The sequence below is a fragment of the Salminus brasiliensis genome, chromosome 11 (genome assembly GCF_030463535.1).
Source record: "Salminus brasiliensis chromosome 11, fSalBra1.hap2, whole genome shotgun sequence".
Classification (NCBI taxonomy): domain Eukaryota; kingdom Metazoa; phylum Chordata; class Actinopteri; order Characiformes; family Bryconidae; genus Salminus; species Salminus brasiliensis.
Window position 1 is genome coordinate 5,053,333 of NC_132888.1, and position 17,748 is coordinate 5,071,080.

At 36.2% G+C, this 17,748-nt stretch overlaps 2 protein-coding genes and 1 long non-coding RNA gene across 3 annotated transcripts in view; 1 reads left to right on the plus strand and 2 right to left on the minus strand.

Annotated features, from left to right (window-relative positions):
* The window catches only part of fxyd5 (FXYD domain containing ion transport regulator 5), a 30,534-nt gene extending 21,995 nt beyond the window's left edge, over positions 1–8,539 (plus strand). The window contains exons 5-8 of the mRNA XM_072690999.1: positions 1,222–1,251; positions 4,890–4,964; positions 5,059–5,104; positions 7,412–8,539. Coding sequence (XP_072547100.1) covers positions 1,222–1,251; positions 4,890–4,964; positions 5,059–5,104; positions 7,412–7,436 — 176 coding nt within the window. The 3' untranslated portion in view covers positions 7,437–8,539. The remainder of the gene's footprint in view (positions 1–1,221; positions 1,252–4,889; positions 4,965–5,058; positions 5,105–7,411) is intronic.
* Positions 2,400–3,636, minus strand: LOC140565363 (uncharacterized). The gene is made up of 2 exons (XR_011980584.1): positions 3,368–3,636; positions 2,400–3,120 (listed from the first exon to the last, which is right to left on the minus strand). It is a non-coding gene; the product is annotated as an uncharacterized lncRNA (long non-coding RNA).
* A 2,077-nt stretch (positions 8,540–10,616) lies between the features above and the next one.
* Positions 10,617–17,748, minus strand: part of LOC140565534 (uncharacterized) — a 42,413-nt gene continuing 35,281 nt past the window's right edge. Inside the window, exon 8 of the mRNA XM_072691477.1 lies at positions 10,617–14,838. Coding sequence (XP_072547578.1) covers positions 14,793–14,838 — 46 coding nt within the window. The 3' untranslated portion in view covers positions 10,617–14,792. The remainder of the gene's footprint in view (positions 14,839–17,748) is intronic.

Consider the following 17,748-nt stretch of genomic DNA (forward strand, 5'->3'; position numbering starts at 1 on the left):
CTAGGGGGCACTCTAGCCAGGCCTGGAACAGAAAAGTGGCATTTAGCATCATAAAATGGTTTTTGTATGGAATACAAGAATACACAGTCTTGTTTGAAGGTTTTTTTTTGTTTGTTTGTGGCGACCCACTATACCGTCCAACAGCAGCAGAATTCTTCATGATTCTATATCAGTGTGTTTTTTTCATCATTAACATTTAACATTAACATTAGCATTAACTCGCAATGCTTTTAATTGTCAGTGGCGCAGGAATTACGGTAGATGGTAGTTATTTTATAAAGATGACAAAAGTACCCTGCATTTTGTTGCTGTCACACAAAAAAAACATCATATCTCCAGAACAGCAATTTGAGCCCAGGAGGAAACTTTCTTAAGGTCAATGTAAAAGATTTTATTTGAAGTCATTTTGGAGCATTTCTATTGGTCCATTTATCATTAAATTTGAACAGTAAAGAACGACTCACGACTAATGCCAATATTAGTATAGTGGTATTAATACATTGCTTGGTGAGTGTATATGTACTGAGCCTTGACCGGTGTCCATGCCTGATCATATGTAACTTTGTATCTCCATTGTTTCCAATTTTTACACTTTTTACACTTAATTCTGGAAGTCTTTTTTGCACTTAATGAATGGGCCATTAATTTTTTTTTTCTTCTCCTGTAAGGTAAAAGCATATATATATATATATATATATATATATATATATATATATATATATATATATGTCTAATGAAAAACATGTAACTTATAATTGGTGACTTTAGAAGACAAGGTAAAGGTGTTCTGAACTTTGAATGGAAGTGAATGTAAACTAAAAGTATTTTAGACCCTTTCTATTGGTCCATTGATCCATCATTATTTACACAGTGTACAAAGCAGCTACAGGGTTCAAATCATGGAGAAAATGAACAAAAATGGAGATACATGTTTTCCATTGGATAGCAGTGATGTGTGTGTGTGTAAACATTTGGGAATCCCTGTCCAAAATGTCCAAAAGTAAGTAAAAGTTGACCGCATTTCCAAAAGGCACAAAGTTAAAGAAACATTTCCTTAATATTTTAAACATGATGATTATTTTTATATCCCCATCCTTTAACGTTTCCTAATACAAAAAAAAAGGAAAAGTCTTTGTCATTCAATTATTTGAACATGCAAGCTTTCATGCTTTTGATGCTGTTGGTAATGATATGCTATATATGTGTGTGTTTTGTCTGCAGATGAGAAGTGGGATGAGCCGTTTCACTATGGTAAGAGTCCACTATGTTCACTCACTGTATTTATATAGTTAGTAGGACAGTATTTATTGTAGCTGTCAGTTGATTGAATGTAGATGACAGTATGTAGTGGCCTGCATTTTGTCACTGTCATGCAAAAACCTCATATCTCCTCTTATCCCCAGACCAGCAACTTTACATGAGAAGTAATAGACATGCATTATATTTTAATGGACAGCAGAGTAAAAAGATTTTTATTCAAAGTAATTTTAGAACAATTCTATTGGTCCGTTCATCAGGAAGTTTGGACACAATGTAAAGAATTACATTCTGATAAAGAGTACAAAGCAGGACAAATGGAGATACAAGGTTGATGTGTGATCCACATGCAGCATTTTTTTCAATATCAAGGACTTTGATTTCAGTTACACACAATCATCATTCATCATTAAATTATAAAAAAAAAACATTGCTCCTAGATTTACATTATACATTATGCCAATTTTAGTATAGTGTTATTAATACATTGCTTGGTGAGTGCATATGAGCTTTGATCCTCAAAATTTAATTCTGGAAGTCTTTTTTACACTTAGTCATAATGAAATGTAATAATTGTCATAATGAATGGGTCATTCAAAAAATATCTTTCCTTCTCCTGTAAGGTGAAAGTATGAAAATAAAAGGTGCGACAGCAACACTGTAGAGTATGTGTATGTAAAGTGTATATATATATATATATATATATATATATATATATATATATATATATATGTATATATATATATATATATATATATATATATATATATATATATATATATTGAAGTGTGTGTATGTATATGTCTAATGAAAAACATGTAACTTATAATTGGTGACTTTAGAGGTCAAGACAAACGTTAACTGTCTATAAATTCAAAGAAAAAATAGATATTTCTTCATCTCTTGCAAAACATGTAGCTGATAAAAGTGCTGTCACTTCTATGCGACACATATTCTCACACTCTTCCCACACTGAAATCTGTGATTTAGATTCACATTAGGGTCAATTAGAACAGATAAGATTGAAGTAGATTCATTGTTTTCAGGATGAAAGGTTCATTTCATTTCTTCTGCGCCAAGCTTCCGACAACACAACAGTATTTAAATAAATAAATAAATAAATAAATAAATAAATGAACGAAGAAGAAGAAATAAAGTTGCATTTATTTGAATTATGTAATCACAAGCTGTCCTCCGCTTCTCCGAACACTCCACCTGTTACACAGTAAAAAGGAAAGACAAGAGGCTCTTCTGATTGTGCTATTACATTAGTTACAGACACTTACTTTAATATCCACAGAATATTCCACTTCAGTTTATGAAGAGCTGCTATCCTCTTCTCCAGGCTTTTTAACTGTTCATTTCCCCCTGCATCAGCCTGTGTTCACTTTCAGGATGAAAATAAACATATAAATTCATGTCCAAATGTTTGTGGACACCCCTTTTAATGAATGCTTTCAGCTACTTTAAGTTGTACCTATTGCTGATACAGATGTGCAAATGCACACACACACACACACACACACACACACACATTGTGTTTAGTCCCTGTAGAGATAGAATAGGACTCTCTGGAGCAGATAAACATGAACCTATTGGCACCATGCTGCCTAATGCCAGGCATGGGCTAGAGGTGTATAACCCCTGCCCACACACACACACACACACACACACACACACACACACACACACACACACCCCCTCTGGAATGATAGATGGTGCTAAATTCAATACATTTGGGATGAGGTGAGGTGGTGATTTTTTGATCATCCAACAACTGGATCCCACTAACACTGTTGTTGCTGAATGCAATCAAATCCTCACAGCAATGTTCCTCTATAATCTTGTAGAAAGCCTTCTTCCCTGGAGATCAGAGAAAGATACCCCAACAAAGGCAGAATTAACAACTTCTATTTCAAAAGAAACATATAATGAGCAAGTGTCCCAATACTTTTGTCCATATAATGTATGCCATGCAACTGTGTATGTTACATCCAATGGTGTTGTCTTTGACATACGATACACTATTTAGATGTAGAAGCTGTTAATCATGAAAGTGTATAAAGCATTAATGGCCCACCAATAAGCCAAAACATTATAACTGCCTTACTTAACATGCTGTTGGTCCTCTGCGTGCTGCCGAATTAGCTCATCCTATAGACCTCTGAAGGTGTCCTGTGGACCTGTTGTTCTGGCACCTCCCACAGGTAAACGGTGCATATCCTTAACCAGCTGTCCATGTGACATAAAGGGAAAACATGACTCACTGGACCAAGAGACCTACTTGCATCAGTCCAAGGTCCAGTTCTAATGCTTGTGTGTGCCCATTGTAGGTACTTTCACCACTGGACAGGCATTAGCAACCTGTCTGCAGTTCATGATTTGTCACTCCTCTGACCACTGTCAGTAGGTTCTCATCATTGCTGACCAGCTTGTTATTTTCGTGATGCTTTGACCCAGTCACCACACAATAGCAATTTGGCCCTGGTCAAAGTGACTCATGTCTATGGAACAGCTGCCACGCAAAAACCTTGGATCTTCAAAACAGCAACTTTACAGGAGAAGGAAAATATCTTTTTAATTTTCAATGGAAGTAACTTTGGAAAAAAGGGGAATATGTTTAAAAATAGTTTGGAGCGTTTCTATTGGTCCATATATCATGAAATCTCACAATGTGAAGAACAACTAACAGATTTGCATAATGTGAAAAAGTGAAAGCTGTAAAAGTGGAGATGCAAGAACTTTGTGTTTCATTGATGATATAATATAATATTATATACTATATGATAATAATAGACTTTATTTATGTAGCACCTTTAATTGACATTGTTATTATTGCATTAGATAACATATACAAGGAAAACAGAATTCAGAGCATTCAGAGCAAGTATTAAATAAAGTATAAAGTATATGTGACCAAACAGCCTGAAAAGTGCATAAGTCTACAGCCCATTTTAGAATTATTGGTAGATTTCAAATATGAAAAGATTTGACTCATTACTTTAAACCATTTAAACCAGTAACAGGTGGCATTTTCTACATTTTAACTCGACGTGCTAACCTAAAACTAGATTCTTCTACAGAGCATTGTAACACATTGTTGTTAATTAGAAATTAAATAAGAGACTCACTCAATAGCACAATAAAAGATCTAGCTTGTTAATAGATATCATATGCTGTTGACTTTATACCTGTTATTAGGTACTATGTTGTGAATAAATTGTGCCTAAAATATACATTAAACATTATTAATAGTGAAAAATGGATGTAATTAAAAAAAAATCTCAAAAATGTAAAGTCAAAGTCTTGTTATTTAGACGATACAGCAGGAATGCATAGCTAAATGAGATTGAGTTTCTCCAGACTCCTGTGTGCAAATATAACACTGAATGATTACACTAGGCAAGTAGACATATCTGACAGCACTCACAGACATACTAATATATACACAGAATAGAATACACAGATAAGCGTGTATGAAAAATTAGAAATAAAGAAAATGATTGCACATAAAAACTTTTTTTATTTGTTTTAACTTAAAAATAACAAAAGGTTTATGTAGGAGATGTGAAATGTATTCATATTTGTGTGTGTGTGTGTGTGTGTGTGTGTGTGTATGTGTGTGTGTGTAGATTACGCATCTACGCGGAACGTGGGCCTGAGCATTGCTGCTGTTCTCTTTGTGTTGGGCATCATGGTGATTACGTGTGAGTAAAGTCTGCTCTACAAACTTCGAACACGAAATCCCTCCAAACACTCTTTCACTTCTGTCTTTCACTTTCTCTCTTTTTATGGTCCTAGGTGGCAGAGTGAGACGGACACCTTGCTGTAACATGACCAAAGGGAGGTACGTGCTTATGAGTGTGTGTGTGTGTGATGGTGTGAGTGTGTGTGTGTGTGTGTGTTTAAATTACAAGGCCATACACACACGTCACTGAGTAGCGATCATAGAGCAGGTATTGTGGGCACGCTCCACTGACCTCTTTTCTGTAATGCCAACCAGCGTCATCAGCACACAGTGTGCTTCAAGGCTAAAAAATGATGTTTTTCTATTGCTTTTGTTTTTTTGAGCTGAATTAGAATCATGCAAACATACAAATCAGTGAGTGAAAGCACCCATTTGGAAAAACAGATAAAAAAAGGGAAAAAAAAGCCATTTATTTCTTATGTACAAAGTTATTGAACCATATACGTGAGTGTCGAACGCTCTGAAAGGAGCTTAATGTCACTCAAATTGACCCGTGAAAAAAAAAAAAGGCAATTATATAATTGGGCCGCTGTGAGGCAGGCATAATAATACGTTCCGCAACCTTTCCATTTCTGAGTTACTGAGACTGGAGAAAAGTATTGAAATATCAGAGGCTGGAATTCTCCCAAGAACAATGCAAATGCTGCCTTGGACGTTGTGTTCACCATCACTGCAAAAGACCTCCTGAACCTATTCTTCAGTATCGATCTCGCTGACTTGGTGCAGACTACACTAGCTGGTGGAGCAGCACCGCAGTCCTAAAGGCTTCAGTGATGTGAAACGTCTTCACATTTCCGAGCGAGTAAGAGAGCAAAAGAGCGACCAGGAGGAAAACTCTCAGCACATGATGTTTAATCTCCACTCTATGAAATCTATTCTGCAGTCTTACAGGTGGAGCAGTGGGTCGGCGAGTTTCAGAAACCTGATTTCTGCTTCAAACACCAAACTAGACACCAATGGATGTTGTTTTGTTTTTTAATACTAATGCAGCTAACTTTTGCCCTTGAAGAAATCGCTTAACCCCCTGGGGTCAATCACTGCACTGCTGCAAAGAAAGAAAGAAAAAACTTTTACTTTTTCAGTTTTATTTATTTTATTATTTATTTATTTATTTTGACTTTTGTTTCCTATGCCCCTCATATGCCCTTTTAAATGCATTTTTACAGGAATACCTTCATTATACCAACATACAGTCAGCTGGAATCAATGGTTAATGTACATTAGTATATGTATTACCACAACTTTTAACCTATCGACACACTTAACCTATTGACAGGGTTAACACAGGAGTTAATATTATACTGATCTGTTGTCCTGCAAATACCCCAAACACTAACATGTCTGTTTTCTAGCATGCAAGGCCTGTGAACCATAAGGATAGGATATAAGATAAAATAAGATAAGATAAGATAAGATAAGATAAGATAAGATAAGATAATCCTTTATTAGTCCCGCAGTGGGGAAAGTCTCAGTATCACAGCAGAAAGGGATAGCAAGACACTCAGTTACAAAAATGTAGATAAATAATTTGCACTATATACACAATATAAATAAGAATTAAAAAAGCAATAACAATATTATTTACAAATTATTATATTATATTATACTATTTACAAATTATTATATACAAATTCCAGATTTGTAACCCCACCCCCACACTCATCAAATTCCAATTTTTACCTTTCATACTACTTTCAAACTGTTTTTTATCCAAATATAGTTTTTATCCTCACTTTTGAAAATCAAATTTCTACCCCTATATGTTTTCCAAAATCCAGGTTTTTGCCCACACACTTTTCAAAAGCTGGATCCATCCGTCCAACTCTACTTCTTAAAAAATTAGCATTGCCATCCTGATTTTTAATCCAGTTTTACCTGGATTTGCCTTTTTGATTTTCAAGATTCAAGTTTTTGCCCCATCCTGATTTTCAAAAGTCAGGTTTTAGTCTATTATTTATTTTCAAAATGTTGAAACTTCATTTTTAAAAAATCAGTTTTGACACTCCATGAATTTTAATCTAATTTTGCCCCACCCTGCTTAAAAAAGCTAAGTAATATCCAGTTTTTGTCCATCCTTGCTTACAAAAATCCAGGTTTACCCCTCAAAATCCACTCCCCCACCCCCCGTTTCAAACTCCATTTTGGGGCTCACCCTGCTTTAACAAATGCATCGCAGAAGGACGTCCCTTCCAAAACAAATCTGCACCCTTGCTTTTGGAAGAGTGGTGCTATATACATGAATCGCTCTGATATGATGTTTATTTGTCAGGCAGACTCTCATGAGCAAGTCTTGAAAGTGATATTGAGATATGGCCATTCAAATATAGCCGACTGTGCTAATGTTCCGGTAGTGAGCTTTACGTCTGTACTGATAATGTGTTCTTCTGTGTGTGACCATGTGTACAGGTCATATGAGGTCACCAGAATGTAACACAGGCCGAGGAACAGCAGCAGCCAACAGGAGCGCACTAGCTTCAGAGGACCATCCAGTTAGACCTGTTCCCATTCCACTGTGTGTGCATATGTGTGTGTGTGTGTGTTTGTGTGTGTGTGTGTGTGTGTGTGTGTGTGTAATTGTATGGGTGTGGAAGGGATTAATCTGCTTATGTGAAAATGACATCATGTGGACGTTAGAGATGATTGTCTGTTTGTTGTCTGCAGATGCCCTTACCTCTTAACCTACAGTTACACACAAATACTGCATGCATACACAAGTGCTCAGCATGTGGAGGTGCTGTGTGCACACACTTGTTTGTTTTTATGCATTTTCATGACAAAGTTCTTTCTAATCTACAAAGTAAAAGGGTATATTATTTTTAATCTTGTTATTATTATTATTATTATTATTATTACATAAAAATATATACATACAGTACTGTGCAAATAAAATAACATCATAGAGCAAAAAAAGCTGCTTATCTGGTCAGTAAGTGTTTATTGCTTAGTTTAAAAACTCAGTAAAACACTAATATTACAATACATTTGAATATCTATACATTTTTCATCACTGTGTTCATCATTAGAACATCTCCAAAGTTCTCCTCTCTCATGGAGTCTAGTGTTATTTAGAGTTCTCCTCAGATCAACACCTGGTTTGGTGGTAAATCAGGGCTTAATGATGGTAAATCAGGTGAGCTGCTGCTGCTGCTGCTGCTGCTGCTGATGGAGTTGATTGAACACATCCTCCACGCTGTGCTGGCTCGACTGGGGGGCATCCAGGAGAAACCTGGAGGAACCGAGCTCTGTTCTTCAGACTAGCTCACCTAGAAGATCTCAATACTTTCTTTCTTCAGAATGAGAAGCTCTTGTTTCTCCTTTTTACTGGATTTATGTTTCCTAATATGATCTGGAGGTTTTACAAGCAAAAACTCTTATTGTCCAGATATGCTGTGCTGTGTGTAATATATGTCAGTGCCCTCAGAAAAAGACTTTTTAAATTTTTGATGTAATGCGAATCTGGCAGTAGAAACAGACATAGAAAATGTACCAATAGAAATACTACAAAATGACTTAAAATAAAATAAAATTGTTTTACATTGACTTCCATTGAAGGATAAAAAGCCTTTGGAGATTTATTTTGCATGACAGCAACAATATGGGACTTACAGATATATAAGGACTGTAAGTATGTCCTGACAAGGTATGAAGACACTGTTATGTGTTTACCAAGGCTTGTGCGTGTTGTACAGTGTAAACCTGACCTCCTGGTTTGTAACAAAAGCTAAGGAGGTGGAATAAGACGTGTGCCGTCATGCTGCACTAAACACCGGCAGCGACACATCCAAAGGGGGCGTCCGTTCCCTCCTAAAGAAACCACCCACATCTCCCACATTAACACAGGCTGCTCTGTGTCCGTGCACAACCACTTTCCACAGCATTTATACACTGCATTTATCACATCTATTAATAATGTGGGCTTTTTTATGGGCGAAAAAAGCGAGCTTCTGTGGCTCACAAGCACCCTCAAGAGGCCAGAGAAAGAGGCCTTTTAGCACAAAGCTGAAAAGTATGATTCGATGAAAGAAGGAAATGGAAGTGTTTTGTACTGACTGAATAAATATTTCGTGCTCTGTGTGCTGAATCACACAACTGGATTCCCAAGTCAGTCTTGAAGAAGGAGTCTAGGGAGGATTTGTCAATACTTGCCTGCTTCAGCAGGAACTTTTGGGGGGAAAAAAAGAAAAGAAAATGGCTTTTACACCATATGAAAGCTCACTGGGCCATGAAGGAAGACTGTAAACAATGGAAAATAGGATCATGCTGACAGTGGACAAAAGGCTATCATCAAGATCATCTTAGTAACAGTGTTTTTTTCCATGACATACTGGTTTACAGGTCAACGGGAGGATATAGAAGAGGTGATTATGTAAGAAAATAGAAGAATCCACATGTCCATACATATATATATATATGGATGGATTATATTGTGTAAGCATCTGAAGCTTGCTAAAATGCATTACTATGCTTTTTATTAAAGGTGTTTCTACCATTTTCTTACATAATGAGAGGGTGAAGGGCCTTGCTTAATGGCCAAACAGTGGCAGCTTGCCAAGCCCAGGTATCAAACCTGCAACCCTGTCATCAACAACCTGGAGCTCTGACCGCTGAGCCACCACTGCCCAATTCAGTTAGATTGGGATACAGTACCTATACTTTCACTATAGTAATGTTTCTGTCTGTCTGTCTCTCTCTCTCTCTCTCTTTTTATAAAAGGTGTTTCTACCATTTTCTTACATAATTATATTATATATATATAATCGTTAATATAATCATATAATCGTTAATATAACCAGCCATTAATATAATCAATAATTATCTACCATAGATCTTGAAGATCACACTCTATCTCAATTAAAAGAGCAGAAACATTACTATAGTGAAAGTATAGGTACTGTATCCCAATGTAACTCAATTGGGCAGTGGTGCTCAGCGGTTAGAGCTCCGGGCTATTGATGACAGGGTTGTGGGTTCGATACCTGGGCTCGGCAAGTTGGGCCCTTGGGCCCTTGAGCAAGGCCCTTCACTCTCTCTGCTCCCCGGGCGCTGGAGTTGGCTGCCCACTGCTCACTGACCCTAGTTAACTAGTGTGTGTGTGTGTTTGTGTGTTCACTACCAGAAATGGGTCAAATGCGGAGGACACTGTACATAGTACAGTGACAGATATGTGTACCTTTAAAAGAGCAGGAACTGTAACATAGTGAAAGTACGGGTCCTGTATCCCAATCTAACTCAATTAAACATTAACGTATAGAGCCAAAATGTACTTAACAATATCTACAATAACTCAAATACACTCAAACATATGAAAGTAAAAAGTGTTTTTTAAACAGATTAAATAGTTTGTTTTAGTCCTACCATAAAGAAAGGTTTGCATACTATATATAACACATGATATGAATTTGATTGGATGTGTAAATAAGGAGTATTAGTTTTTTATGTAATTTGGTTCACTAATGTGGGTTTTAATGGTTGTAATTATAAAGTTGTGAGATTGTGTCAGTAACCATATAAGGAGTCCACTAAATGCAGTTTTGGCACTTGGTTTGTTTATGTTATATTTCATTACATATTTAAAATTCATTGCTTTCCCCCCTAAAATATCTATAAAATGTTTGAAGAGAATGATAAAATATATTTTATTTTCAGAATACATGAAAATACAGGTTATAAATCATCTGACAGTAAAATCACATAAAACATTCCATATTTATCATTTAATCTTCAATAGAAATTATTCAGAAGTCCATAAATGATGATTAATATAAAAAAAATCCCAGAGATCCTTGTTGGTTAATAAGATCTGAAGCAGTAGGACTGTTTCTGTGAAATTGGCTGTGTTTCAATCTCCACAGCTATGGAGTGCACTAAAAGAAGTGTATCAGCATGAAGAATTAAGCACAGCCACTTTAATTAAAAGAAAAGTGCCAAAACACTAAAAACAAACAAACAAACAAACAAAAACACCTTTTACAAACAGCGTGTCAGTAATTTGCATGGCATGGCTGTACACGAGCAAAATATAGCTTTGCAAAGTTCTTTGAGGTTCAACACTGAGGTTTTCCCTCGTTTGCAGAAGTGGACCCTTTCGTCCACTAAAGAACTGGGGTTGGTCTGTTTCCAGTAGTAATGCACCACTGCATCTAGTCCAGCATCTCCGTAGAAACCATCAACAGACAACAATACAAATTAATACACAGGTGTAGAAAGTAGGTCTGCACAAGATATTGTCTATCAATCATTATCGTGATAGTGATATTGATTATTTAATCACAGTACATTGTTAAATGTGTGCTGTGACCAATTATGATTCCTGACGACTTCTTAGAACATTTTAATAAATCAACTGAATCAAATTTATGAATGCTGTCACACAAAACCTTGTCTCTCCACTTTTTTAGTTTCGTTATGAATTCATTTTGTAAAATACTGATGTAATTTTAATTTTGTCAGTTTTTCTTGACATTGTAGCCAAATTCCATGATTAATGGAACAATAGATATGTTCCAAAATGACTTGTTACATCTTGTTACATTGACTTCCACTGAAAGTTAAGGCATTTTTTCCCCTTTTCCTATAAAGTTTAGTTTTTTTTGTGTGACAGCAACAACGGACATAACATATTGCAAATAAAAGTTGATATAAACGTTTTCTTAAACTATATCCAGTGACATCATACACAATATACAAACGACAGCAACAGCCACAACACCATACACCTTCTTAACACCCATAAAGCCAGTGCTACAACTGACAAAGTATTAAAATAACAATAACGTAAAATAAACATTTGATAAAAAGTGCTAAGAAAGTGTAAAAGCACATGAAAGCTCTCATTATTCATGTCACTGTCAAAAACTATGGCACATACTGTTTCTTCTAAATTCTCTGTAAATGTCAGTTTCACTTGACTAGATGAAATTATTCCTTAAGAAATAAAATGTTACTATTTATTTATTTATTTATTTATTTATTTATTTATTTATTTATTTATTTATCTATTTGTACTTTAAGATGAATATGAATTTCCAGTGTTGTATGACAAAGCTTAGCTATGATTTACGGGTTTAATCTAAGGGCTGCATTCAGAAAAAGCTCTTCTTCTTTTTTTTTCTTTTTTTTTTTTTTTTGCATCAGTAAATTGCTTTATTACAAGTCGGCATGTAAGAAAACAACAGTTTATGTTCTTTCTTTAAGAACACAGGTGCCCCGAATCAGAAAGGACAAAGAATCGGCACATCTAAGAAATCTTTCATCTGTTCGATTGAGTAAAATCAGTAAATATGTCGGCCCAAAACTTAAAACGGTTTAAAGATGAAACTTCGTCCTAAAAATAATGGCCACAATTTTGCCCAAGATGATGGGCTCCAAAAGCCTGTGTTCAAATCCGATTAAAGAAATGGCTACATTCATATTTTTGAAATGATTTTGTAATCTGAAATGGCAACAGTGCAAGAACACTTTCAGTAACAGATTTAACAGGACTGTTATACTGCAGCAGACATCGACTAGCCTTTAAACAAATGCCTTTAAAGACACACACACATGCACATACAAGCACACTCATACATGCATACATAAACACACCCACACACACACGCACAAGCAAGTGCATTTCCCTGGCAAGCCACTTTATTTAAAAAAAGACCGAACACCAAAAATAGCCTGAAAGTGTGGGTGAACAGGCAGCACCTGTTTGTGTGGAGGTGCGTTTTGCACGCCTTCCTTTCAGCTGCACGTTCAGGGGGCTCGGTCTCTGCACACCGAGGGGTTTTAGCCGGGTGACCCCAACAGATGTACAGAGACACTATCATAAGATCTTTCTTTTTTATCATAAGATCTTTCTTTCTTTTTTTTCTTTCCAAAAAAAGGAACAAAGTGCCCACTTGCCCCCCGAGCTCTTCCGCTAGTCTGACATTTCAACAGCTCAGTGTTTAATTGCAATAATGGGGCCCAAGCACCTGAACCTGAGAGTCTATTGATTTTAACGCCAGAACAAAAGATGATGGTGATGAGAAAAACAGAGAGAGAGAGCTTAGGAAAGTGGAAAACATTGTACAGCCCTACACTCCTAAAATAAAAGGTCCCAGGAGTTCTTTACATGATGCCATAGAAGAACCACTTTAGGTTCCCTAAAGAACCGTGTTTAAAAAAGAGAGATTTGTGAGTCTGAAGAATCTTTTAAAACCCTTTAAAAAGGTTTGGATTTGAACATTATATAAATGTTTTTATATATGAATATCCTTTTGTCATCATGTGGAGGTTCTGAACACTTTATCAAGGTTCTTCACATTCACAGATTCTTTTACAAAAATGAATGTCTAAAGAATTATTAATTGACAGTTGTTTTAAATGCAAATCAAATGTGCACAAAATCTTTTTTAATATATATGTGTATCTATTTACATACCTATCTGTATCTCTCTCTCTGTCTCTCTCTCTCTCTCTCTCTCTCTCTATACAATATATATATATATATATATATATATATATATATATATATATATATATATATATATATATATATATTATATAATATATATTTATATATACTATCTCATGCCACAGTTTAGTTTCATTTTAGGCACCCCTGGTGAAACTACAGTTGTTGAAGATTTTCTATGTGAAAATAATTTTACATCCTGTACAAAGACACACTTCTACACATTGTAGTAGCGCAGTTCAACATACAAAATTTATATTTATGTTGATGTATGTTCATTTATTTATTCCTATTCTTTTTGTTTCCATAGTAAAATAGTAAAATATGTTTCCTAGTAAAATAGAATTCGTGCTAAACAGTGTGTTGGAAAATCATCATTGTACAGATACTTATTCACCTATTTTCACTTAAAGAAAACTAAAAAAAAAAATGTAATTTTACCAGGGGTGGCCAAACCTTTGCATAACACAGTAAGTGTCATAGTTCTTTTATCACCATCTCTTTCTCTCTCTCTCTCTCTCTCTCTCTCTCTCTCTCTCTCTCTCTCTCTCTCTCTTTCTCGCTCTCTCTCTCTTCTGCATTCTCTCCATTCTCACTAAAGCCAACTCAGCCCAGCCAGCTCAGAACCAGTCCTGCCTTCAACATCCCATGGCTCTTTACGATCACTGAGGTTGGGATTAAGGCCTTGGACAAAGGAAATAAAAACAATAATAATGAAACGAGGGAGCGAGGCGGAAAAGAGAACATGAAAACAACATTATACAAAGCGCCCGATTAATTCACCATCGCAAAAGCAGCTGTGGAGTGTGGGCCGTCCACTTTCGGCCTTTTTTTATGGCAGATGGTCAGAAGGGTAAAAGTGAGCGTTATCACTTAAAGCTTTATCATCTCACTTGTGTCACACCTAATGCACCTAGGACTGGTAAAATTAAAAACAAATGGAGGAAATTAAAAGCAAATTTCAATAGGAAACATACCTAATGACCACCAGCAGAACAGTCAGAAAAGAAAATAATGGAAGGTGGTCAATTTAAAATAAACAGTGAATTATCTTGTCTCTGTCAGACACAAACAGTGACAGCGGTGGAAAACTCTACAGCAGGAGGACCCTGCGTCTGAACAAAAGAGCACATTCACTTAAAACCAATCCATCTGAAAGCATGCGTCAAAACTCATGACAGCTACAAAAAAAAGCCTACTCCACTGCTAATGACAGGCTGGAAAAATGAAGGGATTGGCAGGAGTTAGTGGGCGTGTGGGACAGAAGGGAAGGCCTGAGTGTTTTGATGAGCTCTGTTTGTGTGGAGGAGTCCCTGATATAAAAGATCCAGGAGAAGAGCGTTGGTTTTAGATGGCTTCTTTCTGTCCCTGCTCTGCCGGCACGTCGTACACCCTACAGAGAAAGAGAGAGAAAGAATATATTGAACACCATAATATTCTTAACCACAAACTCCTATTTCTTACTCTTACAGCCTAATAATGACCACTTCGACTTCTTACAGTAAGTAAGTAAGTCTAAAAAGTATTTACTGTTCCTTCTGAAATCAAGGCTATTAAAAAGAGTGTATCCTGCTTTTGTTGGAGTAACTCTCTCTACTGTCCAGAGAAGAAGGCTTTCACTCTCAAACACATTCTGTCATGGCTACTCTCGCAGGACTAAACACGCTTTACAGAACAATGGGAAAAATTTAACTCAAGACTTTTGGGTTTGCTTTTTGTTAAAAGATGTGTTGTTAGTGTTAGGGTAATCCACACACATAATCCATACACATAATCCATACACATAATCCATTAAGAATTACTAATTATTTATTACTTCTGGGAAAAAGTCATTTCACTACTACAGTAATTATTTTAGTACAGTAGAAACTACATTTGCTCTCTAAAACAGTAGAAACAAATAGCCCTGATTTCATATATTTTTTTTTTATAATAAAAGCTTACAGAGCTCTTGATCTAGAAAGAGAGAGAAAGAATATATTGAACACCATAATATTCATAAACACAAACTCTTATTTCTCACTCCTACAGCCTAATAAAGACCACTTCAACTTCTTACAGTAAGTAAGTAAGTCCAAAAACTTTGTCTGAAGTATTGGGACACCTGCTCATTCACTGTTTCTTCTGAAATCAAGAGTATTAAAAAGAGTTGATCCTGCTTTTGTTGGAGTAACTGTAATCTCTACTGTCCAGAGAAGAAGTAGTAGAGCTTTCTACTAGATTTTGTAGGAGCATTGCTGTGAGGATTCGATTGCATTTAGCAACAAGAACATTGGTGAGGTCAAGATGTTGGATGATGATCACCACCCCACCTCATCCTCATCTCCCCAACTTCCCAACTCATCCCAACAGTACTAGATGGAACTCCACCACCATCATTCCAGAGAACACAATCCTTCCACTGCGCCACAGCTTAATGCTGGGGGGCTTTATACCCCTCTAGCCCACGCCTGGCATCAGGCAGCATGGTGCCTATAGGTTCATTTTAATCCTGTTGTATTGGCAGTACTGGACAAATGAGTTTGTGCTGAATTAGAGTTTAGAGATTAATGTAATGATTTACCAGATTACAGTCACTAAAATAAAATCATGCCCAGTCTGCCACTTTTAGGCTTAGATTCTAAGGGGATTAATCACCAGTGGCCTGTACATGACCCCTGATTTCAATTTCTTGCTCACTTTATTACATATATTTGAATGCCCTTATGGCATTTCAGACCCCAATATAGACATCAGATGTGAATATTTGTTTTTACTTACTGATCCAGCTTGAATCTGCTCTTAATCTTTAAAAAAAAAAATCCTTACACTAACTTGATGATGCAACGTCTACAAGGTGATTCAGATTACAAATACACACACTTACTGGCAGCTTTTGAGTTTGTTCAGGTTTGAATAGAGGAGCATTTAATTATTGCTCTGAATGAATAGGTCTCATTGTGAGAAGACAGTGACATATTTAGGCTGTTCAAACAGTTCAGACTTTTGGGTTCATTCTGTTCACATGAACATGCTTTTTCTTTTGACGAATGAAATTGAGCGGCCCATGCTCCACTCTCAAACACATTCTGTCATGGCTACTCTTGCAGGACTAAACAAGCTTTACAGAACAATGGGAAAAATTAAGCTCAAGACTTATGTGTTTGTTTTTTGTTGAAAGATGTGTTGTTAGTGTTGTTAGTAGTAATCCATACACATAATCCATACACATAATCCATACACATAATCCATACACATAATCCATTACGAATTACTAATTAATTATTACTTCTGGGTAAAAGTCATTTCACTACTACGGTAATTATTTTGGTACAGTTGGAACTGCATTTACTCTCAAATAGCCCTGATTTCATACAATTTTTAAGAATAAAAGCTATATATATATATATATATATATATATATATATATATATATCATTGCTTTCATATTTCATTGCTGTCTAATAAAAACATGTGCCTCTCCAAAATGGAAGACAGAAGACAAAAAAGTTCCTAACTTTGAAGTAAATAAGAGTTAATGTAAAATAAAAGTTTATTCCAAGTAATTTCAAGCATTTCTATTGGTCTATTCATCCAGAATTATAAACACAGTGGCAGCTACAGGGTTCAAACCATGAAAACTAAAACTAAAAACAGACAAAAGTGGAGATACATGTTTTTCATTGGACAGCAGTGACATATATATACTACCAATTAACACACCTATTCATAGCTCCTCCCCATAGGACTAGTAATTTTCCCGACATTAGGAAGGTAAGGACTTAACACGTGTCCTCCTATACATGCAAAGTTAGTCACCGCCCTTTTTTCCAACTGCTCCAGATGCAGCATTACTGGGCAGCAGACACACTCAGAGGTACCAGGTCCCAGTGTCGGCCAACATAAAAAAGAGTGATGAGGGGAGAGAGCGAGAGCGCGGAAAGCGCCATCTACCTACCTAGAGAAAGTACAGCCAATTGTGCTCTCTCTGACTCTGGCCACTGATGGCAAAGCAGCATGGCTTGGGATTCGAAATCACGACCCCTCTTGGGCCGATTGTTTGCTGAGCTTACTGCACTTCCTGTGCTCATTCTGTGCAGCTAATATTTCCTATCAAAGTCAGGCAGCCTGCTGCTGCAGGTAGACATGCAAATGACATTAAAGGTCAGGCATATATATTGTGTTATATGGTGTCAAATCAGGGAAGTCAAGGTGCTTTGTGAAAGATGGAGCGTGGTTAAGAAAACTGCCCTCTGAGAGAATGACAAACGAAGGCTTTGCATTATTGAAATTGCTTAAGATGGAGAACATTCTGGGCTGGATT